Source organism: Arvicola amphibius, chromosome 4 (genome assembly GCF_903992535.2).
Source record: "Arvicola amphibius chromosome 4, mArvAmp1.2, whole genome shotgun sequence".
Lineage (NCBI taxonomy): Eukaryota > Metazoa > Chordata > Mammalia > Rodentia > Cricetidae > Arvicola > Arvicola amphibius.
Window position 1 is genome coordinate 65,762,952 of NC_052050.1, and position 27,814 is coordinate 65,790,765.

Consider the following 27,814-nt stretch of genomic DNA (forward strand, 5'->3'; position numbering starts at 1 on the left):
AATCTATTCATACCAAAGAACACCACACTGTACCCGTGAAGATGCCATTGTGTTAGTTTAAAAGGTAGAGAGGTAACTCTTGCCCAGCTGAGCAGCGCAGCTCCAGGGACAGACTCAAAACAGTCCAGAGAATTTAGGAGACACACACACAGCCCACATCCTCAAGCCTTTAAGCCCCCATGCCCGTTTTCCTCACTATCTCCCTAGACTACTCGATACACCTCAATACCCTATGCATCAAACTGCCATATGAGAATGAAAGAAGTCCCCCACACCCTCTCAACTCTACAGAGTCACAAAAATATATATTATCATCATTTAAATTGCACTTGGGGTCAGCAAGATACTTCAGAGAGTAAAGGTACCTGGCTCCAAGCTAGAAGATAAGAGTGGTAGCCCGCATGTGGAAAGATAGAACCAGTTCCTACAAGTTGTCCTCTGACTTCCACACTTAAGCCGAGGCACACGCCTGTGCATGCATGCGCGCGCATGCATGCACAATTTTTGAAAGTGTAATTAAGTTATGTTCACTTCTCCCACCCTTTACACAGCTCTCAATTGGGCACACTGTACTCATACAGAGTACACAAGCCATGAGGAGCTAGGCCTGTTGGTCAGCTTACAGAGACCCCACTCATGTCCCTCTGGTCCCCAGGCCTTTAGAAGTCACCTGTACTCAGGTATCTACTTCATGAGGTGGGGGGAGGCTCAGAGTGGGAAAGTGTCCTGCTTAGGGTCTCAAAGGCTTTGTGGTGGCGTAACATTGGAATCCAGCTCTGCAAATGCCTGGCTCCTGGTGGCTCAACTCTTGTCTGACCAGTGGTGTTGCAAGTTAGGAGTGTGCACCTTCACCCCACCCAACAAGGTTTCTTTGGGCTGTGATGTCCATGAAAGGCCCTGCGTCAAACACCACTATTCTACTCACCCCTATCCAAAAGGTCTGAAGGTTAATCCCAGATTCTTAATCAATCTGGGGTGGAAATCAAAACCGATTTCACCCCCAAACCCCTGGCACTCTGAATGTACAGATCCCGTTGCCTGGAGGGAGCCGAGCTCTATCGGCAAGATGGAATCTAAAATTAGAGTCGAACTGTGGAATTTCAATTGCAGGCCCCAGAATACAGCCTGCTACTCCACAGACCAGGAATAGCACAGTGTGATGGTGCCAGACAAGAGAAGAAAGGACATTTTGCAAGCCACAGCCAGGGCCACAGTGGACTGGACTCAGGGCAAGAACGTGAAGGGTGGGGCCAACACTCACCCAAGGGTCTGTGCAGACCCTTGTGATCAAAGCTTCAGGCAGCAGACACGCAAGGACCTGGCTGGGGTGCAGCAGGGACTCCGCCAAGGGATGTGACCTCTGTCAAACTGCCCTTTGTCTTTCAGGGCCTCAGTTTCCAAAAACCAAAGCAACGATGCTCCCCAGAGAAGTAGCCAGGCTTTGTGGAGTCAGGGACACAGCACTGGGGATGGAGGAAGGAGTGTAAGGGGTTGGGTGGCCCTCTTTGGAGTTTTTAAAATTTGTTTATCTGTTTGTGCCTGGAACAGGGCACATGGAGGTCAGAGGACAGCTTATAGGAATGAATCAATTTTCTCCTTTTACCAAATGGGCCCTAGGGATCAAATTCTGGTTATCAGGCATGGCAGCTAGCACCTTTCCTGATGAGCCATCTCCCAGCCTTGGGTGAGACTCCTTAGGAAAGGGAAAAACAAAACAAAACCAGGAGCTGGGAAGATGACTCAGTCAGTGAAGTGTTTGCTGTGTAAACAAGAGGTCTTGATTTGGACCCCCAGGACCCCCAGAAGAGCCAGGCCTAGCTGCACAGGGCTGTAATCCCACTGTTGGGAGTGGGGTGTGGGAGGCAGAGACATGTGGGATGCAGGAGCTCACTGACCAGCCAGATTTGCTGAGCTCCAGGGTCAGGGAGAGACCCTGTCTCAAAATACCACAAAGTGGAACCAGGTGTAGCGATGCAGGTCTTTAACCCCAGCACTTGGGAGGCAGAGGCAGGTGGATCTCTGTGAGCTGAAGGCCAGCCTGGTCTACAGAGTTCCAGGACCATCAGGGTTCCATAGTGTCTCAAAAAAAATGTGAAGAATGGTTGCTGAAAACATCTCAAATCCACCTCTTACTTCCACAGGTACACACCATGCTCACATACATACAACACACAGACACACCACAAATCCACATGGGACCTGGTAAGGGACTGGCTTTTCAGAATCCATTTCCAGTGTTCCTGTACCCGTGAGGTGTTTTAAATTACGTTAAGTTGCACTGTTGGCACATAGTAAGGCCTCAGGCGGTGCTGCTTTCTGGGGATGAGACGATGGTGGGGAGATGGGTCCAGCTTGAGAACAATGCTGTAATTTGTAGACAGAGGAGAGTTGGCAGCATCATCTGCACCAAGCAGAGATAATGACAGAGAATGGAATCCCAAGAAACTCCTTAGACGGTCCTCAGTCCCCAGAGCTCTAATCTGAAAGCCACATGTAACCTTAAGCAAATCACACCCCATCCCTGAGCCGAGGCCTGCCCAGGAAAATGTTCCTGGGGATCGTACAGTATTTGGCTCTTCTCATCTCCAAGGAAGCTCTGTCCTTTCATGGAGCCTCCAGAAAGCAAAAAAGCCTCTTCAGGGATTCTCAGCCCCATGGGTCGCATATCGGACATTTACATCATGATTCATGACAGCGGTAAAATTACCCACACTTATGAAGTAGCAACAGCATTGATTTTATGGTTGTGGGGTCATCACAACGTGAGGAACTGTATCAAGAGTCTCAACATAGGAAGTTGAGAACCACAGCTCTAGGTGAGGGGCTGGTTGTCCCTCTGGTCTTCTTAGCGCAGACAGCAGGCTGGCAGGATGTGGGAAGCCTGCCTTGAGATGGGGCACACAGGGATGGCAGTGTGCAAGTCTGTAATCCCAGCACTCGGGGAGGTAGAGGCAAAGGGGTCAAAAGTTCAAGGTGGTCCTTGGCTACCTGGTAATGGAGGTCACTCTGGGCTACAAGGGACCCTGTCTCACAAAAAAAGCAGCTGCGCCGTCTTTGTTGTCTCCTTTCCTGGGATTGGGCAATACCAACACAGCTCACAACTCCCTCCGCGAATCCCGCCTTTCTCTCCTACCCAGTTTCTTCAGGCAAGAGGAGGCGGGACACCCAGGCAGGTGGGCGTGGTCTCATTCCAGCCCAGCCAGAGCAAGCTCTGAGGACAGATCCACTGAGCCCAGCTTACACCTGCATCCACACCTCCCCAACTGCCCCTTCTCTGTCCTGAGCTTGCCCTTTCTGAAGCTGTCATGTCTACGACCAAGAGTGCCGGGGATCCCGAGGTAACCGCCACTATCAAGCTGGGCCCCGTGTCGACTCCCGAGAGTACCAAGAAGGTGCAGAGCCAGGATCCTAGTCTCGGGAATGGGAGCTCCACAGAGCCATCGAAGAAGACCAAGGGCATAACGTGAGTGCTGCTCCCTGCCACCCATGTCTGCTCCCATCAGCTTCCAGCCTGGACCTCGAGGTGGGTGTGTCTGATTCTCAACCTACTGTGCCACCAGGAACACTAAAGAGGAAAAAGTGACAGCCACGGGCTGTGTCAAATAGGAAATTCTAGCTGAGGCCAGGTTTCGAATTTGAAAAGCCCTGAAAGGGAAACTGAGGCCCAACGGCTTTAAGCCACGTGCTAAGGTTTACAGACAGAGACAAAGCTAGAATATAGTACTATTTGGGGCTTTTGGTGTCTAAGAAGGGAGGCAGAACTTGGAAGGAAGTTGGGATCAGCGCATAAGACCACAGTGGCCTCGCCAACCCACAAGCAAGCCTCTCCCTGCAGCAAGCCTGGCTCCTGCTGCCACTAAGGTTGCAATGGTGCTGCTGAAAGAAGAACACGTAGAAGATTCTAGCTTCTCCCAGTTCCTGAAAGATGGAGTCTGGAGCAGGGGACATTGGCAAAGGTTTTCAGAACATGACAAGCTGCAGGGCTCCCGTTTTCTCCCTCCTTTAACTTCACCAATACAGCGCGGTTCAGCTAGCTCAGGCTCAGGCTTTAAGAGGCCAGTTTGACACCATCCGTGTAGTAGGTCACTTCACAGAGGACCAGAAGGACTAGGTTCGGGTGGAAGCCTGCCCTTCTCTCCTACAAATCATCTTTCCTCATATGTAAAGCAGGGAGAAGCAGGTATGACCCAGGACATTAAAGGAGTGTGTGTGTGTGTGTGTGTGTGTGTGTGTGTGTGTGTGTGAACTGAAGGTGAATGTGGAGGAGGAGAATGTGTGGCAGAGAGGGAGAAGGTGCTGAAAGGACGGACTCAGTCTCTCCACACCACCTACAAGACACTGCAGGAATGGACTCAATGGTTGCTGGCAGATGACGTGGATCCTTTCTTTGTCTCTGGAACTGGTCCTGGGCCTTCTATGTGCTAGAGATCATTAGCACGAGCTGTCAAGGCCCGCGGGACACCTGCAGAAGAGAAGAGGTATTTCTCAACTTTTGAGAACCAGCTGACTCTCGTCTGTATCCTGGGTGGTTAAGGTGGCAATTTCAGTTACTTAAAACTCGAAAGAATAAAGCAAGCACTAGCCAGAGAGGACCTGTGGGGCTTGGAGACAAGTCACATAGGCTGGGTAGGCATGCAGGTGGTGGAGTCTGGCCTCCTGGGTTCAGTCCCCACTTACCAGCTGGAGAAAGTGATAGAGTCTATACACGATGGCTTGCTCCTCCCAGGATAGCTGCGCCTTCGATGTGAGCATGAAGCCCCCATGCGTAGTACCTGTGTACTCTCAGCTGCTTAAAAAAGATCTCTGATGGTGGCTCCAGGTCACCAAAGGAGTCAGAGATGGAACCCAGGCCTTCTGGCTCCTGATCCAACATGTTGCATGGCTTAACACACGGCGAGCTGGCAGAACGGCTGCAAGCTAAATTCTGATTTCCTAAGTCCTCTAGTTAGAAATTTCCTAAGTGACCCGCTGACCCCTTCCCAGTTGCAAAACAAGCCCATCATGGGGGCCAGGGGGTATAGTTCTCTGTCAGCAATGTTGACACCCACAGGGAAAGGGAAAGGCATGCAGGGCTCTCCACCCCCTTTCTCCTCCAATTGTTCTTTAACTCCTACCAATCCATGGGGAGTTCTTGCGATGCTAGAGGACCTGGGAGTTAATGCAGAGACTGGGAGTTGGGTGAAGTCTTTCAGAATAGCTTTGTTCTTCTTCACATTTTCAGAGGCTCTCCGGAGTCAGACATGTGCTCCCACAAAATGACAGAGCTGGATAAGCAGCAGCCTTGGGTTGTAATCCTGGTTTGTCCGATTCCAACACCCAGGCTACTTCCAGGCTCCTGTCACTGGCTTAAGACGACCTGCTGGCTGCAAGGGCTTTTGGGGGAATTTCTAAGGCTTCTGAAGGGTTAGATAAAAGCCAAGGACTCTGTTTCACAAGGTCAGGATACAGAGGCATCTAGAAGAATGCTGGGTTTGAAATTCACTGGGAGAGAAAGTCCCAACTTGGAATTTTTCTCCTCTAATGACCTTGTTCTCCAAATCAACTTCACATCTCTCTTAAAGAGATAGTAAATCAGGGCTATGAACACAACTCAGTTGGTAGAGTTGTGATAGAGTCTATACACGAGGCTCTGGGTTTGACCCCCCCAGTACTTCATGAAGTGGGCATGGTGGCACGCACCTATGGCACTGGAGAGGTGGAGGATAAACAATCAGAAATTCAAGGTCACCCTTGGCTACATAGTGAGTTTGAGGTCAGCCTGTGCTACATGAGACTCTGTCTCAAGAAAGAAAGAGAGGAGGGGTAGAAATGGAGGAGGAGAAATAGAGGAAGGACGGGAAGGAAAGAAAGAAAAAGAAAGAAGAAATCATGGGTGATTGCTGAGGGCACCTCTCAGTAGCAGAACACTTGCTTAACATATACAAGGCCCTTGTGTGATCCTGAACATCATAAGTAAGCAATAACAGAAAGAGTGGGAGTCCTTTGCTTTAATTTGGGTTTTACTGGGTTAGGGGTCATGCCACTCCCCAGACTTAATGTCCTGGACTAGGAAGAAAAAGAAAACCTCTCTGGAGATCAATCCTCAGATGACCCAGATCTCCTGACCTATTACTGAGAAGTCACAGGGACTTTTATTTTTCCTATCTGCCTTTCCCCCATTCTTGGAGTGCTATCCTGTCTCTGCCACAACTTGGGAAGCCAGGTTGGTCTCTGGGCCTCAGTTTCCTCCGTGATGACTCTGGGCTGTCTCTTTCTTCCCTTGCCTTGGATCCGCCTCCTAGAGTTCAGCAACAGTGAAAGACGGCTGTGAAGCAGCTTGGCTTCCGGCCCCAGCTTCCCAGTGCAGCCGTGGACAAATCATCTAGGTACTTTTGTGCCTCCACTTCCTGTCTGTAAACTAAAACCCCCATCAGTGCCTACTTTATTGTCTTGCCAAAAAGATCGAATAAGATGTTATATATAAACTTTTAGTACAGTGTCTCATACAGTTAGTGCTTCGTGGCACAGAGTTGCTAATGGCAGGACAATTCTGGACAACTCGAGATGGGTAGTCACCTTCCAGGAGACCCACATGTGCCAAGCAAGGATAGAGGAGCATCAAGGTGGCCATGAACTTACCTGCCCAGTTTCATTGAGGTGTTGACAGGTGATGAGGGAATGGTTTCTAGATTCTTTCCCTTCCCCACTTCCATGTCCTCATACATTCTTCTGCTCCTGCAGAGGGTTCCAGACATTGGTTCACCTGGTCAAAGGCAACATGGGCACTGGGATCCTGGGACTCCCCTTGGCTGTGAAGAATGCAGGCATCTTGGTAAGATCTGTGGGGTGTGGGAGGAGACGGTAATGGGTTAAGAGAAGTGTTTCCTGGGATGGTAACTGAACCCAAAATGGACCTAGAATCTAAACATCAAGCCTGAGTCTCAGTTCTGTCTTGGCCACATGTTCTAGGAGTCCTTTTTATCCACTCTCAGGCCTCAGTTTCCTCTTCTGTAGAATGTAAGGTTGGAGTTGGACCAGTTATCCAGTCTGGTAGATACCTCAGAGGCCACTAAAGGGACATGTAGTCAAGACTTTGGGTCCCCTACTCCCACCACAAACTTCATCATGATTGTTTCATGTACTTTTGGGGCATTACATAGATTGCTTTTGGAAAGATTAGCAAAATGGCTTTCCACTCAGTTTTCTAGAAAGTTCTTTCAGAGCTAGCAAATGGTTCAGTAGATAAAGGCGCTGGCAGCCATATCCAAAGAACCAAGTTTGATCCCTGAGACCCACATGAAGGAGAGAGAAAGAACTCCTGACTTCTTTCCTTTAACCTCTGCACATACTGTGGCATGCTGGAGCCCGCATCCCCAAACAATAGCAGAGAGAGAGAGAGAGAGAGAGAGAGAGAGAGAGAGAGAGAGAGAGAGAGAGAGAGAGAGACTCTTGAGTTCTCAGCAGTATTTGCACTACTAAGTCGTCTTCTCTCCGGCCTCGCTCATGTCTGCCCTGCCTGCAGATGGGCCCGCTCAGCCTGCTGGTGATGGGTCTCATCGCCTGCCACTGTATGCACATCCTGGTCAGGTGTGCCCAGCGCTTCTGTCACAGGTGAGTAATGTCCCCCAAACATCTTACATTAGAAGAGCTTCCTTCTCCATGGTCCCCATGATTGCCAAGAAAAGGAGCTTCAGGGATGGGGAGACTTCAGGGGAGGTCGGGACACATGGCTGCTTAGGTGACCTCAATCTGGTTTGTTTTGTTTTGTTTTTAGCTTGTCTAATCAGCCCACCTGTAGAGTGGGTATAAATAACCCTTGCCTGCTCCTGCCTCTAAGAGTTGAACCCAGTTCAGCGAGAGCCATGGGTCTAGGCACCACTACACCCACGCCAGGCTGTGTTGTTAACCATGCTGTGTGTCAGCTCCTCAGTTTACAGGGGAGAACAAGGCATAGTGGCATTACAACCAGGCCTCACAGCATCCATCAGAACCTGCTGTGTTGGCTCCACCTTCTCTCTACCCTTTATCTGTGAGACCTTGGTCTGGATCTCTGAACGTTTTTTAATTTTTTTTTTAACCTGTGAGCTGTGGGCAGGGGAGGAATCCTTGCGTAGGTGTGTAAGGAGTGGAGGAAGCCCTGGGTGGATGTGTCATTTCAACATGAGGACAGCCATGTCAAGTTCCCCAATGTCCCCAAAGCCTTCCCGAGGTGAAGCTCAAAGAGATAGCAAAACCTTCCTCTGCTCCAAATGGGACTGTTGACAGTGTGTGTAGCAACTGCCAACCACAGCTTCCTCTTCTGGGATGACAGCAGCCTGAGGCTGCTCCCCTACAGGGACCTCCTACCCAGAGTAGGGAAACCTGCCTCCTGTACAGCTGTGCACGTGAAGCCTGGCTCCTCAGTTAGCTGCATATGATACATGCTCCGGGCTTCTGGGCTGCTGTGGCTGATGCCACACATCAGTAAGCTCAGTAAGCACAGCCCACCGGATCCTGGCTTTTCTGAACATGGCTCTGTCCTTTTCCCCCATCATCCCAGTTAGGTCAATCCCTGGAGCGCTGCAGAGCATGGCAGGAAGTGTATGCTCGTATGCATGCATGTATACATGTGACACAGCACACAGGGAAGGTCAAAGGACAGTCTCAGCTGTGAGTCCTGGCCTTCCACCTTGTCTGAGAAAAAAGGTCTCTTGTTCGCTGCTGCATATTCCAGGCTACACAGCCAACACAATGCCAGGGGTTCAAGGATCCTCCTGCTCCTGCCTTTCATTCTGCAGGAATTACAGACCTGGCTTTTATGTGGGTTCTGGGATTTGAACTCAGGTCCTCAACAGCATCTGCCCAGTTTGGCCTCTCATCTCCCCAAAGTCATAATCTTAGATTCCTTTGTCTCTTACAATGTATGTGCTTTGTCCTACAGACTCAACAAGCCCTTCATGGACTATGGGGACACAGTGATGCATGGACTGGAAGCTAGTCCCAACGCCTGGCTGCAAAACCACGCCCACTGGGGGAGGTACCTTGTTCTCCCTTTGTTTACAATGGGTTAGGAGAAAACACGCTGTCAGGGGATATCTTCTTCCCTGCCGAGGTGGCTCCAAAGTCAGACTCTCCGCAGGGAGGAGGGTTTTCCAGTTCTCGTGTAACTCTTGTGATAGGTTTTCATTTACCATACGTTCTTAGGAACCCGCCCCCCCCCTTATCCCTGCAGACAGCACAGGGAAGGAAACAGGCAGCAATGCTTTGCCCTTTCATTACCCATGGTCCACTGGGAAGGGCAGCCGTCTACGGCTTGATTATGCAATCCACATGGGACACACATGAAAGAGATTCTGGCTACTACCAAACGGGTAGAGGGTTATCGGGACCGGGGGAAGAGGGGTGTGTCAGGGCCAGGGTGGCTTCACTGGAACCCTGAGGTGGATGCTGCACGACGTAGCCTTGAAGGCTAAGGAGTTTCTTAGGGCAGAGAAGGCCAGGCCTGAAGGGCCTTCTGGGAAGGGGGCAGAGCTGGGGTGCAGGCCACACAGGGATGTGACAGGTTCATGCTACAGAAAGTCCAGGTGGCATGAAGGCAGAGTCAGGTTGAGGAAACTGAGGAAGGTGCCCAGTCACATCGTCTATTTTATTTTTATTGATTTAATATGTAGTTAATCGCTTGGGGGGAGGGGTTCAGAAGACAACCCAGGAGTCAGTTCTCTCCTCCTACCATGCCGGTCCCAAGGATGGAAATCAGGTCATTGGGTCTGGCAGTGGGCATCATTGTTTACTGAACCACCTCGCTGGTCCACATTGTGTGTTCTAGACCCTCTCTAAGATTTTGTTATTTTCTTTTATAAAAAAATATTTACTTGTATTACTTTTAATTATGTACAGGTAAGGTATTGCACATGAGTGCAAATGCCCCAAAAGGTCAGAAACATTGGCGCCCCTGGAGCTAAGGTTACAGGTGGTTATGATGCAGGGGCTGGGAGCCGAACTCTGATCCTCTGCAAAAGCAGTCTATGCTCTTAACCACGGAGCCATCTTGTCAGCCCCTTTCTTAAGAAAGCAGAAAGCCAAGAGAGCTTTTCATTTTAAAGCATTCTTTAATGTACATTCCCGAAAGGGTCATCGAGCTTCTGTGAGAAGAGATGATAAGGGAGCAAAGGGCAGGCTTTCCGAGCCCTGAGGAGGTTTCAGAGTAGATGATGTCCACTCTGTGGTGACCACGGGAAATGAAGAAAGGTGTCTCAGCAAGAGGTTAGCTGAAAGCCAAGGAAAGAGTTGGGGCTGGGGACATGGCTCATCAGCCAAAGCATTTGTTGTGCAAGCATGAGGACCAGAGTTCAGATCTCCGAACCCACGCACATGCAGGTGGGGCTGGTGGGTCACCTGTATTTCCAGCCTCAGAAAGAGGAGGCGGGATTCCCAAGAGCAAACTGGCTAGCAAGACTATCAGGGAGCTCTGGGTTTGATTGAGCGACTCTAACTCAATGAATTAGGTGGGAGAGCAACGGAGAATGATTCTGCCCCCACACCCATGCACACACATGTGCTGCACATGCGAAACATGCATGTACACACATGCGTGCATATTCATGCGTGCACACACGGATGAATAAAAACAGGAAAGAGACAGATTGGCTCAAACTTCTATCCACTTCCGTTTCGGACAACCTGGGTCTGCGGTGACATTTGAGGGGAGACTGCACTGGGTAGAAATGCCAGTCTTACGGAACTAAAGTGACAAGTCCATGGAGAGAAGAAGTCTTGAGGAAAGAATGGAAAACGTAAAAACACAAAGACCCAGATTTTTTTTTTTTTTTTTTTTTTTTTTTTTTTTGGTTTTTTGAGACAGTGTTTCTCTGCAGCTTTTTTTTAGAGCTTGTCCTGGAACTAGCTCTTGTAGACCAGGCTGGCCTCGAACTCACAGAGATCCGCCTGCCTCTGCCTCCCGAGTGCTGGGATTAAAGGCGTGCGCCACCACCGCCCGGCCCAAGACCCAGATTTTAAGACACTTGGTTGTGCTGAACTGTTCCTCCCTAAGGCCTAGCTGTTAGCTCTCCGGGGTGACACGCATGTCAGCACATCCATCTGTGCTGCCCAAATTTAAGTCCATGCCTCTGCTTCTGTCTTCAGGCCTATTCCACCCCATCTGCCGTCTGTTTGCTCAGCACCAACCAGTTGCTCCTCTTCTATGTGCATACTCACTGGGGTGGGCCCATTCTCGACACCTAATATGGCCACATATCACTTTCTTCCAAATAATGAAACTGATGAATCAACCTTTGTAGACTTCACCATGTCACATAGCCACAAGCTGAGCATCTGATACAGAGCCATCCACAGGATAGCTACCAAATGTCTGCTGTCGTGGGGTTTCCACTGCTGCGACATTGCTGGGCTCTGGCTGGTCTCACTCCATGGTTACTGCTGTTCTTGGCGGTCATCCCATGGTACTGGCATCTCAAAAACCGGGGTCTTCTGCTTCAGCCGGGCTGCACCTTCACCAACAGCCTCTCATGGGCTCTCCTCATGGTGCCAAGCCTCAGCTTCTTTGCAAGTCTTCCACACTACCAAGTCTGGCAGCCATCCCAAGGTACAGCCTTGGCTGCCTCCAGAACACAGCTTCTCTGTGCTCTCAGGAAACACTTCCCAGAAGATTTCACCAGGGCTACTGGTCTCCTCTTAACCACCGCTAATTTCTTAGCTCCTGCTGACCAGCATCAATTGTCCCAGAGAAATTAAGGTTTAACCTCAGTAGTTCTGGGATCTTATTAACCACAGCTGATTCTCCAGCCCCAGCTGACCAGAACCACAGGCTCTTAATTCCAAATAACAAATGGCCCTGATCGAGTCTTTAAAGCTTCCCTCTGAAACTTTGTGAGCCAGGCCTCCATCTTCTGCACTTCTCTCAATATTCTTATCTTTCCAAGTTCCCACAAAACATCCCGCTGAGTTCTCAATACTCAATGGCTCTTCTAGCCCAGTGTTCCAAAGTCTTTCCACAATGTTCCCCAAACATGGCCATGTCTGTCAAAGCAATGCCCCACTACGCTGGTACCAATTTGTCTTAGTTAGGGTTTCTATTGCTGGGACAAAACACTATAACCAGAAAGCAAGCTGGGGAAGAAAGGGTTTATTTGACTTACACTTAAGTATTGCTGTTCAGCGCTGAAGGAAATCAGGAGAACTCAACAGGGCAGGATCCTGGAGGTAGGAGCTGATGCAGAGGCCATGGAGGATGCTGCTTACTGGCTTGCTTCCCCTGTCTTGCTTAATCTACCTTCTTGTAGAACCCAGGACCACCTGCCCAGAGATGGCTCCACCCACCATGGGCTGGGTCCTCCCCCACTGATCACTAAATGAGAAAATGCCTACAGCTGGGTCTCATCGAGGCATTTCCTCAACTGAGGCTCCTTCCTTGGTGACACTAGGTTGTGTCAAGTCGACACACAAAACCTCCCAGTTACCCGGGTCAGGTGGTACTTTCAACATTGCATCCACATTTTGAACCTGATGTGTATCATTGCTTGGGGTTTGGCTGTCTGGCTTCATAAGACTGGGCCAAGGACTGGGGAGATGGCTCGGTGGATAGAGGGCTTGCCATATAAAAGCCAGGCAGGCATGGTAGCCCACCAGGAATAGTATTTGGGAGGCATAGACAGGATCGCTGGGGGGAGCTGGTGTAACCAGATTAGAGGAATTACTGAATTTTAGGTTCAGTGACAAACCTTTCCTTGATAACATAAAGTGGAAAGTGGTGGAGGAGGACACGTGACATCAACCTCTACCCTCTATACACACAGTGCGCACACACAGTGAACATGCATATACTCACACACATAGAACATGCTTGTACACACACACAGTAAACATGCATACACACATTGATGCAGCACGTATTCTAATTTGTCTTAATAATAAAAAATCAAGGTCAGCTATCAGTGAAAGCTGAAGGACCAGAGAAGCAGAGTAGCCAGCCACTAGAGTTCTTACCTCTACCGATGCTCAGACCAAAGGGGTGATCCTGTCTCAGACTGCATCCTCAGACTGACTGCCTCAGGCTGCAATGAACCCCTGTCTCCTCCTGCCTTATATTCCTCTCTTTGCTCAGCCATTCACTCCTGTTTCCACCTCCCTAGTGCTGGGATTAAAGGCGTGGGATCCCAAGTGCTGGGATCACCTTTGTGTGAGCTCTGTTTCTCTTTGAAACTGGATCAATCTCATGTAGCCCAGGGTGGCTTTGAACTCACCAAGATCTGTCTGTCTCTGTCTCCCAAGTCCTGGGATGGATTAAATGTGTGTGCCACCACTGCCTGGCCTCTAGTGACTTAGCTCTGCATTCTGATCTTCAGGCAAGCTTTATTTGTTAAAACACAAACAAAATACTACTACACATGCACACACATACGCTGTGCACACACAGTGAATATGCATATACATACACATTGAACATACATGCACACACACACAGGGAACATACATACACACACAAACCAAAAAAAGGGGGGAGGGAGGGAGAGAGAACACAAATTCAAATTACTTCCTGGCATTGCATTCGCTTTTTCTCATCTCTGCTGCCTTTCTATTTACACTGAGATTTCTTTCACCATGGTCCTAAAAGACCTCTTTGTTGAGCCTTCCCTACCCTAGGGACATCTCAGTAGCTGAAGAGACAACCATTTCTTCTTTTTCTCTTGGCTCTGTTGGCCTTTCCCCTAGCTTCCTTCCCTATTCTCTATCAAGTCCACTGATGGTCTCTGTGTCTATCAAATGGTGTTCTGAAGGTTTGCTGGGAGGGTTTCAGCACCAGGCATATGGAAGAGGGGCACAGTAAAGAAACCACCAACACCATTGCTCCACGGTATGGTTAGGAGGAAGGTTTTTATGAGAGAGAGAGAGAGAGAGAGAGAGAGAGAGAGAGAGAGAGAGAGAGAGAGAGAGAGAGAGACAGAGACAGACAGAGACAGAGAGAGAGAGACAGAGAGAACAGCCAGAGGCTTCTGGAAGAGTCCAGAGCAGAGAGAGAAAATGCAGACTGAACGTGGCCAGCAGACTGGACCTGGCTGAGGCTATCCATGAGAGAGGGGAGAAGAGCAGAGGACAAAGAACAGAGGAAACATAGTAAGGATAGCAAGGACAGAGAACGGTGAGGATAGCAGGGTTATAAAAAGGATAAGTAAAAAATTAGCGGTGATTAAGAAGAGGCCAGTATCCCTGGTGAAATCTTCTGGGAAGTGTTTCCTGGGAGCACAGAGAAGCTGTGTTCTGGAGGCAGCCAAGCTGTACCTTGGGATGGCCGCCAGACTTGGTAGTGTGGAAGACTTGCAAAGAAGCTGAGGCTTGGCACCGTGAGGAGAGCCTATGAGAGGCTGTTGGTGAAGGTGCAGCCCAGCTAAAGCAGAAGCCCCCCCCCCCCCATTTTTGAGATGCCAGTACCATGGGATGACCGCCAAGAACAGCAGTAACCATGGACTGAGGCTAGGGATCTGAATGCAGGTTCTCATGCTTGTGAACAAGCGAGAAATCACATCATTTCTTCAGCCCTTGTAGTGTTAATTTCTGCCCTTCTTACAAACCATTTGATTATAAACTACCAGAACAAGAGGCCCCGGGTTGTCTACGTATCTTCAATACCTAAAGAAGTGTCTGACACTTTGTGTGTTCTGGGCAGCTGATAAACACTGTGTGTTTCTTATCAGTTACAGTGAGAGGCAGGGATGAAGAATGCCATGAAGTCAGGTGGGACACAGGGTTTTATCCTGGGAACTTGACCACAGCAGGCTGTGAGTGTTCAACAGTATCAGGGCCCAGCCTTGACGAAATTTACATGTTCCAGGGTAGGAGCGTGAGGATTAGAATTGTCAAGCAGAGGGGACAGAGATATGAGGAGAAATAAGAGACAGAAATGCAGGACAGCACCGGGAGGGACACTCAGTGAATACTGAATCTGCCCACGGTTATTTTCCACAAGCTTATATACTCCACTCCAAAAGGGATGGGGGAGGGGCAACAGTCTTCATTAACATAATATAAGGAATAGACCAAGTGTCCTGCAGGCAGCTACTCCCTGCTAATCTCCTTTGAAGGAGCAGGAATAGCAAGGTGGAGTGGATTCACCTCTATTCTCAAAATAGTAATTAACCGCACCCTAGGTCAGGATCTCTTGTTTGTAGCCACACCTGTTGTCAACAACTTTGAAAGAGCAAAAATAAGCTCACACTCTCTGACCTCCAGTCAAGGTGGAACAGACTCACGTCTGTGGGCCCCCACACAACAGCTGTTTACAAAGAACTGTTGTTACCTCACTCCTTCCTGCTTTCTTGATAGTGGCAGGAAGATGCAGGGGCTGGTACAAGGCCACCAGCCCTTGGGGACAGAGGGCAGAATGGCAAGAAATGGAACAGAAAAGTCAATGTCTTTTATAACAAGTCTCTCTCTCCTCCTCCTTCCACCAGGTACATCGTGATCTTCTTCCTCGTTGTCACCCAACTGGGCTTCTGTTGTGTGTACATTGTGTTTCTGGCGGACAATTTAAAACAGGTACTTTTAGACAAGATGGATGGGAAGGGGAAGACACAGAAGGAAGCTTCTCTACCAGTTGTTTGCCTACATTGCTTCATCTGAGTCCTCAAAAGTTCATCAGTACAACATGGGAAGGGAAAGCCATGCTATGGGGTAGCTTGGCCTCCCCCACCCTCCATATAGCTACAGATGTCTACATTACCGTGTGTGTGTGTGTGTGTGTGTGTGTGTGTGTGTGTACATGTCCAGGCCATTTACGGAGTCCATACTTTTTCTTTTAAAAAGTTTATTATCTCAGGTGTTTTATTATATTATATGTTATTTATTTATAGCAATGAAAATCTGGCGCTCATAACTGATTCACATTTTTCAGGTTCTCACATTTCAAATAGCTTGAAGTAGTTTATCACTAAGAATGATCATAACATGATCTGAATACTGCTGCTGAATATTCCCACTGTTTCTTTTATTGCCACCAAGTGTTGGGATTTCAGGTGTCTTCCAGAATGCCTGGTTTATGCAATGCTTGAAATCAAATCAACTTCATGTGTGGCCAGAAAGCACTCTACTAGCTAAGCCATATCCCCAGGCCAAGGATATTATTGTTTATATTATCTTTATTTTATTGTTTGAGGTAGACTCTCATGTAGCCCGAGCTAGCCTCAAACTCACTGTGTAGAGGCTCTTCAGAAAGCAAGCTGCTATCTGGCAAACCTCTATTTATGATCTGTTGCTCATGGTCTGCATTTTTATCTGCTACCTATTAGGGAGTATAAGCACTATCTTGAGGGGGTTGTAAGCTAAGTGGGTCATTCTAAAACACAGTGGGTAAATTTCCTTGTGACATCCAGGAGGTAGCTCAGGTGTTGGGAATGCACACTGTGGTCTAGTGGCATCATTGTGTAGCCCCTGGCATCAGAGAAGACTTCCTCTAGAAGCCATATGTGAGCTGGGCATGCTTGGGCAGTCTTGCAGAGTGGTAGCAACCAAGCTAGGGAGATAGACCTTGAAAAACCTTCCAGGCAGGAAAACATGGACTGAACCTAGAGAAGCAATTCTACTGGTTATGGAAGACAATGGTGGTTGCACTGAGGTAAGGTCCTGACCACTGGACAAAGACCTTTTATGGAGGTTTCTGAGTACCTGGCTAATTTTCTTAGTTGGGATTTCTATTGCTGTGAAGAGACACCATGACCATGGCAACTCTTTTTTTTTTTAAATATACATATGCCTGAAGGCCAGAAGAGGGCATCAGATCTCATTACAGATGGTTGTGAGCCACCATGTGGGTACTGGGAATTGAACTCAGGTCCTCTGGAAGAGCAGTCAGTGCTCCTAACCACTGAGCCATCTTTCAAGCCCGACCATGGCAACTCTTATAAAGGAAAATGTTTAATTGGGGTGGCTTAAAATTCAGAGGTGCCGGGCGGTGGTGGCGCACGCCTTTAATCCCAGCACTCGGGAGGCAGAGGCAGGCGGATCTCTGTGAGTTCGAGGCCAGCCTGGTCTACAAGAGCTAGTTCCAGGACAGGCTCCTGCAAAGCTACAGAGAAACCCTGTCTCGAAAAAACAAAAAACAAAAACAACAAAAAAAAATTCAGAGGTTTAGCCCATTATTATGATTAGCAGGATATGGAGCCGTGCAGGCAGACATGGTGCTGGAGAAAGAGCTGAAAGTCCTACATCTGGGGTGGAGACATGGTTCTCACTGGTCCTGCAGAGGACCTGGGTTCCATTCCCACAGCCCACATGACAGCTCACAACTGTCTGTTAACTCCAGTCCCAGGGATCTGACCTCCTCTTCTGACCTCAGCAGGTACCAGACATGCACATGGTACACAAACATACACATGGGCAAAACACTCATACACATAAAATAATAAAATAAACACATCTAACATTTTTAAAGAGAGAAGAGAGCCAGAGAGAGAGAGAGAGAGAGAGAGAGAGAGAGAGAGAGAGAGAGAGAGAGAGAGAGAGAGAGAGAAAGAGAGAGTAATTCTTTGGGCCTGTTAAGAGCAATAGCTGATGGGATTTAGGAGTTATGAGTGAAAGAAAGAGACTCTGGGAAATTTTTAGAGAAAAAAAAATAAGTGTACTGAAATGATCTAAGCTGCCTTACAAAATGGAAGAGAAAGCTAAAACGTGGGTCTCAGAAAAGACCAGAAGGCAGAGCAAGGCCTGGGGCAGGGGCAGGGCGTTACAGAGATCAGAATGAGTCACCCTTGGGACCCAAGGTCAGGGTTTGCTCTCACCTTTCCTACTCGGTCTTTGTGTCACTTGGCTTGAGATTTCCATCTGTATTTCTGAGCTCAGAGCCTGTCTCACGGGCCAGCCCTCCAGCTCTAGAATCTACAGTTTTCCCAAGGCTGCATTCAGCAGCGAAGAGAATTCAGTACCATGAGAAAGGATGCCAGGGAGCCAAGCATCAGACCTCACAATAAAGGCAGTTCTCTGTCATTAAACTCACTGTTTTGGTAGCCTCCTTTGAGGTAGTCTGGTGAAGAGGATTTAGAATAAGACATTTCACGATCTGGAGAGACGGCATTTACTGCCAAGCCTGATGACCTGAGTTCGAGCCCCGGGTCCCCTATCATCGTGGAAGGAGAGAACCGATTCCTGTAAGGTGCCCTCCGACTTCCGTGTGTGCACCATGGCAAGCACCCATGCACACACAAACACATAAATAAATGTAAATTTTTTTTTAATAAAAACCTAAAGGAAGTTGTCAGTGCCCTGTACTTGCTCAAGATCCTTTGATTCTTTATAGGAGTCTGATTCTGGGAAAAGCACCGAGTCTACCACATGCTCAAATGTTTTCTTCCTCTTGCTTTCCCGTTTCTTCCTTAGGTAGTAGAAGCTGTTAATGGCACAACCATCAGCTGCCACTACAACGAGACCATCGATCTGACACCCACCATGGATTCACGACTCTACATGCTCGCCTTCCTGCCCATTCTGGGGCTTCTGGTCTTCATTCGGAACCTCCGTGTCCTTACCATCTTCTCCATGCTGGCCAACATCAGCATGATGGTCAGCCTGGTCATCATTGCCCAGTACATCATCCAGGTTGGTGCACAGCATCCCCTGACTTCCCAGGAGACAGGGCACTGGTATCCCTATGAGGCATCAGGTCCCAAGTCCTAGGATGGGTCTGCTCCTCACCCTTCAGCCTAGGACCCACCTTGCTGTAATGTTCCCTCTTTGTACCAGCTTGTCTTTTTTTTTTTTTTTTTTTAGCTATCTCATTCCTTCTGTGTCTCCAAATGACTGTTTTAAATATCAAATCCAGATTTTTAAAAAGCTATGTTTTCAGGGTTGTGGAGACAGCTCCATTAGGAAACCACTTGCCTCACAAGCATGAAGACCTGAGTTTAGACCCCAGAACCTATTGTGTAAGAGCCAGGGTGCTGTAGTACATGCTTGTGATTCCAATACTGAGTGGGGGAGTTAGAGTAAGCAGAGCAGCAAACAGGAGGATTCTGAAGTTGCCTGACCAACCAGTCTATCCCAATTGATGGGTTCCAGGTTTAATGAGAGACCCTGAGTCAAAAATTAAAGTGGAGAGGGACCAATGAAGACCCTTGACATTGACCTTTGGCCTCCACATGCACCCACACATGTGCATGCACACCTGTACACACATATGCTACTTCTTCTTTATGTTGGGGCTATTCCAGGAATCTTCGATCATAAAAATAATCCTGTGTTTCTTTTAACATTCTGGTTCTGTTCTCCTCTTTAATCTACAGCACAGGAAGGGAAAAGCAGACTTTCACATTCAACTATGTTAGGTTCCCTAGAATATTTTGTAACTACATTACAATAATTTCTAAAACTCATGCCCACTCTCCACTCATAGATGTTCTTGGGTGCTGTTGGGTGTCACTAATCTGTGATGCATACAGTATGTTTTTAGAGACTTCTGGTAAGCCCACTCTCTTCATGGGACACAGACCTTCCATGCTTTAACAATGCCTGCATGCTCCTGCCCTCTGACTCGTTGGTAATGTGAAATATTAAAGTCAATATTTCATCACGTTTACCTCATTCTACAGGCTTGCTGAACTCTTTGACATTCCGTGTTCTCAAACCCAGCTCTCCTCTCAGAGTCTTTCTTGCTTGGAAGAGCTCAAGTGTGCGCATGGAGTGACAATCTTGTCTTTCTCTCTTCTGTAGGGAATCCCAGACCCTAGCCGGTTGCCACTGGTAGCAAGCTGGAAGACCTACCCTCTCTTCTTCGGAACAGCCATTTTCTCATTCGAAAGCATCGGCGTGGTAATGTTGGAGTGAGGTGACCTTTCCCTGGGCCCCTGAACCAGTTTCCGGGGCGGAGCTAAGAGCTCTGGCTTTCCATGTGCTCTTGGCCATTGGGTTAGGCCTGTGGGAATTACACGTGGGATAAAGCAACCTCTGGTCTCATCTGGATCCGTTGCCACCAGCAGATGAAACGTAGGCTATGGCAGAGAAGCAATCAGCAGATTATGTTTGTCAATGTCTCTATCCAGTGTTTATCTTCTGAGCAATATGAGCTTCCTAGTCTTTTTAAAATCAAGACTAGTAAAAAAAAAAAAAAAACCAACAAAAACCAAAAACAACAACAACAAAAATAACCAGGTAGTGGTGGTGCATGCCTTTAATCCCAGAACTCAAGTGGCAAAGCTAAGAGGATCTTTATGAGTTTGAGGTCAGCCTGGTCTACAGAGTGAGTTCCAGGACAGGCTTCAAAGCTACAGAGAAACCCTGTTTTAAGAACCCTGTCAAAAGAAACCTACTTTGTGGAGTCAGGATTCAGTTCTCCCTTCACCTTTTGAGGTGTCTCTCTTACTGCTTTGGCTGCTCTTGGACCTTCAAGCGAGCTGGCCTGTGAGCTTTCTGCCAAGTCTCCTGCTCTGCCTCCCATCTCACCTTAGGAGTGCCAGGATTACAGACATATGCCACCATTCCCAGCTTTTTGTGGGCCCACCAGATTGTCCTCTGATCTCTGCACACATATGAAACAAACAAATAAAAAAAAATGTAATGGAAGGCTCGAAACCCTCAAACTTCTAGAAGAGAATGATGTGCAGGATGGTTAGACACAGCGGTAGGTCCAGGGAATGATTTCTCTGGATAGGACTCCAAAGGCATAGAGAACAAAAGCAAACTGAGAAATGGGGCTTTTCTAACTAAAGAGCATCTGCATGGCAAAGGGAGGAGTAGAGGAGAGAGACAACCTTCAGAAAGGGAGGCATGTGCTCACGGGTGAGGGCTGACACCAGGATGAGGGCTGACGACACCCGGGATGAGGGCTGACACCAGCATGAGGGCTGACGACACCCGGGATGAGGGCTGACACCAGCATGAGGGCTGACGACACCCAGGATGAGGGCTGACACCCGGGATGAGGACTGACACCAGGATGTATAAGGAACCCGGCAAACAACAGCAAAGCAATCCAGCTGCAAAATGGGTGAATGACCCAAGTGGAGACTTCTTCGAGAAAAACTACAAATAACCAACAAGTATGAGAATCTTCACCTTCTCGTTAGCCATTGGGTACATCACAGTGAGGTATCTCCTCACCCCTGTCCAAATGGCTGTTGTCCTAAATCAGAAACGCAAAGGTGGCTTTGCAGTTAAGAGCACTGGCTGCTCTTGGAGGGAATCAAGATTCAGCTCCCAGCACCCACATCAGCTTATAACTCCAGCTCCGGGAGATCCATCATCCTCTTCTGGCCTCCACAGACACTTAATTTTAAAACAGATTTATTTATTTTTATTCTAAGTGTATGAGTGTTTTGCCTACACACGCGAGCACACACACACACACACACACACACACATACACTGCATGTGTGTCTAGGTACAACAGAGGCCAGAAGAGGGTGTCGGATCACATGGAACTGGAGTTACAGGTGGTTGTGAGCTGCCTGATCTAGCTGCTGGGAACTGAATCTGGGTCCCCTACAAGAGCAGCCAGTGTTCCTAACCACTGAGTCCCTGAATTTTCTTCTTTTTAAAGGCTGTATAATATTCCATTGCATGGATGTACCACATTTTATTTACTCATTTTCTCTCTCTCTTTTCTTTTTTTTTTTTTTGGTTTTTCGAGACAGAGTTTCCCTGTAGTTTCTAGAGCCTGTCCTGGAGCTAGCTCTTGTAGACCAGGCTGGCCTCGAACTCAGAGATCCGCCTGCCTCTGCCTCCCGAATTTACTCATTTTCTAATGATGGACATTTGTCTGCCTCCCACCTTTTGATCATGACTAATATTGACAAGAGCAAGGGCATACAAACACCTTTTCAAGTCCCTTCTTTGATTCATTTATGAACACGTCAGAGACAGCAAGATTTTCTCTTCTTTGTGCTGTGTTGATGCTGTTACTGCTATCACTGTTGTTACCCTGCTCCTTACAATGGGATGCTCCTGCAGGTCTTGCCTCTGGAAAACCAGATGAAGGATGCCCGCCGCTTCCCAACCATTCTGTCTCTGGGGATGTCCATCATCACCACCCTGTACATTGCCATTGGGACCTTGGGCTACCTGCGGTTTGGAGATGACATCAAAGCCAGCATCACGCTTAACCTGCCCAACTGTTGGTACCTTCACGGCTCTGGGTGGTCAGGATGGAGAGATGTGTAGAAATGTATGGCTTTCTTCTTCTGCCTGCCAGAGCAGAGAGACTCAGGTCTAGAGACACTCCCACTGGGAGAGGTGGAGCCAGCTCTGAAACCGTGGGCTACAGAGATGTGTCAGCAGCTGCCTCCAGGTTGAGTCAGGTCTTGGTATCTTAGCATGAAGGCTACACAACAAAGAGGAAAGGACAGAAGTGAGGCAGAGTCCTTGGTCACATCAGGGGAGGAGAAGGGAGTGCTGGGAGAAAGCATAAGCCTTCCATCTATGGTTCAGAACCTTCTTGTTCCCCTTCCCAGGCTCATGAGTAAGTCTCTGCTGCCACCCCAACACACACACACACACACACACACACACACACACACACATGTCAGGGGAACTAGTGTTGAAAACTTGAGACAGGGCCGTGGAGAAGGTTCAGCAGGTTAAGAGAATTGATAAGCAAGCAGGAGCACCCTGAATCTGATTGTAACACTCCCCCCCCAAAAGCCAGGCATGTGGCAAGTGCCCGTAATCCTAGCACTGGGAAGATAGAACCAGAAGACCCCACCACAAGGTTCACTACCCAAGTTGTCGGGCTGAATTGGTGAGCTCCAGGTTCGGTGAGACACTTTGTCTCAAGAAATAAAGTGCAAAGTAACTGAGGAAGGCATCTGATGTCAACCTCTGGCCTCTATATGCAGGTGGCATATACACTCACATGCACACATACAACACACACGCAACACATGCAACACACATGCATGTGTGCACTTACAATACACACATGCACAATACAACACACGTAACGTGTTGCACACACATGTGCACACACATGCACACATGCAACACACGCATGCACACCACACACACACACAGAGGAGTTCAACTCCCTTGAAGCCTCACCATTCCTCTCTGCCCTCAGCTTCAAGCCTGCCATGATCCTGCTTCTCCTTCCATCTCTCCACACAACCCCACAGATAATGTCTTTCCCTCTCGTTTATTAAGGACTTGGCAATTTTCCAAACTAGGCAGAGCACTTGTGGAGGGCTCCTGACACGCTGAGCACTTGGGGTGCACGGACAATTACTATAGACTCTAGTCACAAAGGATTTTAGACCCAGACTTTAGGACCCTGGCTATTTTCCTGTTGAATCTTCCTGGGAGACTTATCTAGTGTCAGCCTGTCTGTCCTCAGACCTGACCTGACCACACGTCACAGAGTGGCCTGTGGAGGCACCATGGGTGCACACACTCAGGGCTGCTTGCCTCCCATCTTCATGACCCTTCTCTCTGTACTCTGAGAAGGCCCCACACCTTCATCTTCAGAGAAGACGCAGACCCAGGGGACTGTCCCCAAATCAGAGGCTACTGTCCCCAGGAGGCCAGGTGCAGGAGTGCCAGGCCGTGGAGAACACGGCTGTGTGTCTTGCAGGCTGTACCAGTCAGTCAAGCTCCTGTACGTCGTCGGCATCCTGTGTACCTACGCCTTGCAGTTCTACGTCCCTGCAGAAATCATCGTCCCCCTTGCAGTCTCCCAGGTGTCAAAGCGCTGGAAACTGCCCGTGGACCTGTCCATCCGTCTTGCCATGGTCTGCCTCACATGTGAGTAGAACAGAGTCTCAGGGAGCCTCCTGACCATTTCCTGAGGGGTGTGTGTGTGTGTGTGTGTGTGTGTGTGTGCGTTCAGTCATATGTGTGCATCCATGTAGAGGCAGAGGACAGCTTAGGTGACATTTTTCAGGAACTACCACCTTTTGTTTTTAAATATAACCTCTCATTGGCCTGGAACTTCCCAGTTAGTCTAGGCTACCCAGCCAGCTAGTTCCAGAGATCAGCTTGTCTCTGCCTCCCCAATGCTGGGGTTACACGTGTGCCCTGCCATGCCTGGTTCTTTTTTTTTTTTTTTTTTTTTTTGGTTTTTCGAGACAGGGTTTCTCTGTGGCTTTAGAGCCTGACCTGGAGCTAGCTTTTGTAGACCAGGCTGGTCTCGAACTCACAGAGATCCGCTTGCCTCTGCCTCCCGAGTGCTGGGATTAAAGGCGTGCGCCACCACCGCCCGGCATGCCTGGTTCTTTTTAACTTGTGTTCTGGGATCCATCTCAGGTCCTTGTGCCTGCAGGGTAGACACTTGACTAACAGAGCCATCACCCCAACCTCCACTTAATCCAGTCCTACATGTTCCCTAATTAGACAGGCGTGCTGATGCCCAGCCAAAGGACAGATTCACTGATAGCCAGTGCATTAAACAGTGACGGCACAGAGGGGGTGCCAGGCGCTGTGTAAACCCTCCCTGGCTGTATTTCATAATGTTATATTCAGTCCCCATGAGAAGGCTCGTGAAGTAGGACACTGTCACATAACTAACCGGTGAGTGTTGGGAGCTGGGGTGTGGCCCAGTTAATAGAGCATTTGCCTGGCATTCATTCATTCATTCAAAGAGGGTGTGTTAGTGCAGGCCTGTGATCCCAGCACTCTAGAGGTGGAGTCAGGAGGGTCAGGAGTTCAAGACCACCCTTGGCCACGTAGCAAGTCTGAAGCCAGCCCAAGTCACGTGAGCTACTTTCTTGATAGTTAATAGTAGCAGTAAAGGGCCAATGAGATGACTCCATTGGTAAATAAGACATTTGTTGCCCAGCCCGACAACCTGAGTTCAGTCCTCAGAAGTCACATGGCAGGAGGAGAGCATCAACTCCTAAACATTGCCCTCAAACTTCTACACATGTGCTGAGACACACTCCACATACATATATGCAATAAATAAATGGAGCTACATTTAGTAAAAATAATGTTAATGAGGAAAAATAAACAGGATTCAAACCCAGGTCATGAAAGCCAGCACCTCCCACCTCCAAGGTTGACACTGAAGGTCGGGAGCCAGGGAGAATGCTCAGACAATGGGTGCTGTTTGTCCCTGAGGATTTTGTGTAAATTTAGGTCAACATTTAAAACAAGCCTGATACCCATGCTCATGCAGGCAACCCTAATTAAATCCACAGGGTCGTCTTTAAGAAGATATGAAAATGGGGGAGTTGTTGAGAAAAAGAGGCCAGGGACAAGTGGGAGGGGGACGAGAGGGTAGTGGGGGTGAGTGTGGCCTGGCCAGCATTCCGTTATATACCCACAGGAAATTGTCAAAGGATAAAAAAATAAAAATATGCACAAAAATCATTTGATGGGGAGAGCGATCAGCACACACACACACACACACACACACACACACACACACACACACACACGAAATAGTAAATCAGAAGATTGTATGAAGCTATTGACATTTGAACAGAGGTTGAGTAAAATGTGTGATCTAAACCTAGTTTACTGACTAAATAGGGCTCTCGCGCGCGCGCGAGCACCCACCCACACCTGTCTGCAAGGCCATCCCAGCAGGAGGCTAACCATTGTCATACTGGAATCAAGGAACCATCTGAACCTGGCCTGCCTTCCATTTCCTTTGGTTTGGGGGAATGTGGGTACTGCTAAGACCCCCATATGTATGAGTCAAGCCTGCTTCCTTCATTACCTGCGTGTCCAGAGCCATCACTTGGACTCTCCTGGATTCAGATCACAAAGGAACATTGTGTTTTCTCTTGATAATCTGTCTTCCGAGCCCCAAACACAGAACCTAAGTGGGCAGAGAAAATCCACACCCCCTACAACGGAACAATATGAACACACAGTGTTATGGGGAACCCACCAAAGATGACCACTCGGACACAGTAGCCGATTGAAAGCTTTTATTCTAGTCTGCTGGGATGATACTGAGGTATTCGGGGGACACAGATATAGCCCTGAATACTTAGAGAAAGAGGCTTTTAAAGGCAAAATCCACATTCTTGGGTCTTGCTCTGGAGCCGAAGTGGAGAGGGGAGTTACAGAAGCAGGTAATTTAACAGAACTTAAGCTAAGTTAGCTGGGACATCCTGACTTCAGGTTCCTAGAATAGAGCTGGGTTCTCCATCAAGGAAATTAAACCTGGAATAGCTTCGGCAAGAACTGGAGATGGAGGAACCTCTGCACTGTCTTACCCTGTCACCCTAGATCTCAACAAGAGGAATGAGATGCAGCAACCATTTATACGCCACCCAAGATGAGCACTCCACTTTTTCCTTTCTTTTTAATTTTTTACATGTATTTATTTATGTATCATTCACATATGCTTGTTGACACATGTGTCTAGGTCAGAGGACAACTTATACCGTGTGTGTCTGGGGATCAAAATCAGATCATCAGACTTAGCAGCAGGTGCCTATACCCACTGAGCCATTTCCCATTGGTTTGTTGTTGGTTTTGTGTTTATGGGGTCTCAGTGTGTATCCCTGGCTGGCCTGGAATGCACAGATTCACCTGTTTCTGCCTCCCAAGTGCTGGGACTAAAGGCATGTAGCATCACACCCTGCCTTTTTGTCTTTACTTCTTTCTTTCCTTTTTATACAATCTCACAGAGCACAGGTTGGTCTCAAACTAAACTATGTAGCCACAAAAAACCTCGAGCTCCTGATCCTCCAACCTTCACCTCCAAAATGCTGGGGTTGTAGGCACGTGTCACCATGGCAACTGGGGATAGGTATCGGGGATAGAACCAGAGCTTCATGCACGCTGGGCAGGCATTCCACCAACTGAGATACATCCCCAGCCCTCAGCTTTTATTTGCAAGACTGGCTGTCTGTGGGAGGTTTGGTTTCTCTTAAAGGTGACTTCAGGAACAACCTTTAAAGGCGTTGATGCTAAAGATGAGGTTCTCCATCTGTCCCCCTCCATCTCCCATAGGCATGCTGGCCATCCTCATCCCACGCCTGGACCTGGTCATCTCCCTGGTGGGCTCTGTAAGCAGCAGCGCCCTAGCCCTCATCATCCCGCCCCTGCTGGAGGTGACCACCTACTACTCAGAGGGCATGAGCCCCCTGACCATCACCAAAGATGCCCTCATCAGCATCCTGGGCTTCGTGGGCTTTGTGGTGGGGACCTACCAGGCCCTGGATGATTTGATTGAGTCTGAGAACTCTCTCCCCTTGTCCAACTCCACTATGTTTATTCAGTGACAGAGCCTTCCCTCACCCATGGTGACTTATGTGGTTTCACTTCGCCTTTTCTCTGGTCCAAGACACGAAAAATTCACCAGATACAAGGTGAAGCTGGTCATTTTTAAAAAAAAAAAAAAAAAGGACAAACCTTGGTCATCCTCTAGTTTTCCACACCATGGAGAACTCTTCCATGGAAGCTTTTGGTCGATTATCTAATTTCATATCTTGAGTGGCGCTATGCAAAAAGTAGCCACTAGGGGGCAGCAAAGACCAGCTTTTGGCAGAAGACGCGCTCTTGCTGTTTTTGGGTCACATCCTTTTCCTGTCAGTGACTGGAAACACTTAAGATACTCACTCACCTCAGCATCAAGATAGAGGGGGCCGAGGTGAGTCCCATGCTCAGGTAAAAAGGCACCGTCTGTGTTACAGATCAGGGCGTTGAACTTTCTAAACCACTAAAGTTTTAGCCCAACTCAGAAACCCAGTAGGTGAATAAGAAAAAAATCAGGGTCAAGCTGATGAGCTAAGAGCACGAGGCAGCGGACACAGACGACACTGGAGAAGGTTTTTATGTCTGAATTCTTGCAATTGCAATAAACATTCTCGATTGCCTACTGGTCACCAGACATGATATGCGGTTCTTACGTAATAGTTTGCGTAAAAGTGTTTTAAATACCCCGTGACGATGTAATGTTGCGGCTCCAGCC

The 27,814-nt window shown here is 48.4% G+C and overlaps 1 protein-coding gene across 1 annotated transcript; it reads left to right on the forward strand.

Annotated features, from left to right (window-relative positions):
• Positions 1-3,305: 3,305 nt before the first annotated feature.
• On the forward strand, positions 3,306-27,125 carry LOC119812716 (proton-coupled amino acid transporter 2). The gene is made up of 10 exons (XM_038327573.1): positions 3,306-3,463; positions 6,721-6,811; positions 7,502-7,590; positions 8,900-8,995; positions 15,423-15,507; positions 18,340-18,558; positions 19,669-19,767; positions 21,904-22,070; positions 23,519-23,688; positions 26,854-27,125. The coding sequence occupies exons 1-10, from the start codon at positions 3,306-3,308 to the stop codon at positions 27,123-27,125; spliced, it is 1,446 nt and encodes a 481-aa protein (XP_038183501.1).
• The last annotated feature ends 689 nt before the right edge of the window (positions 27,126-27,814 follow it).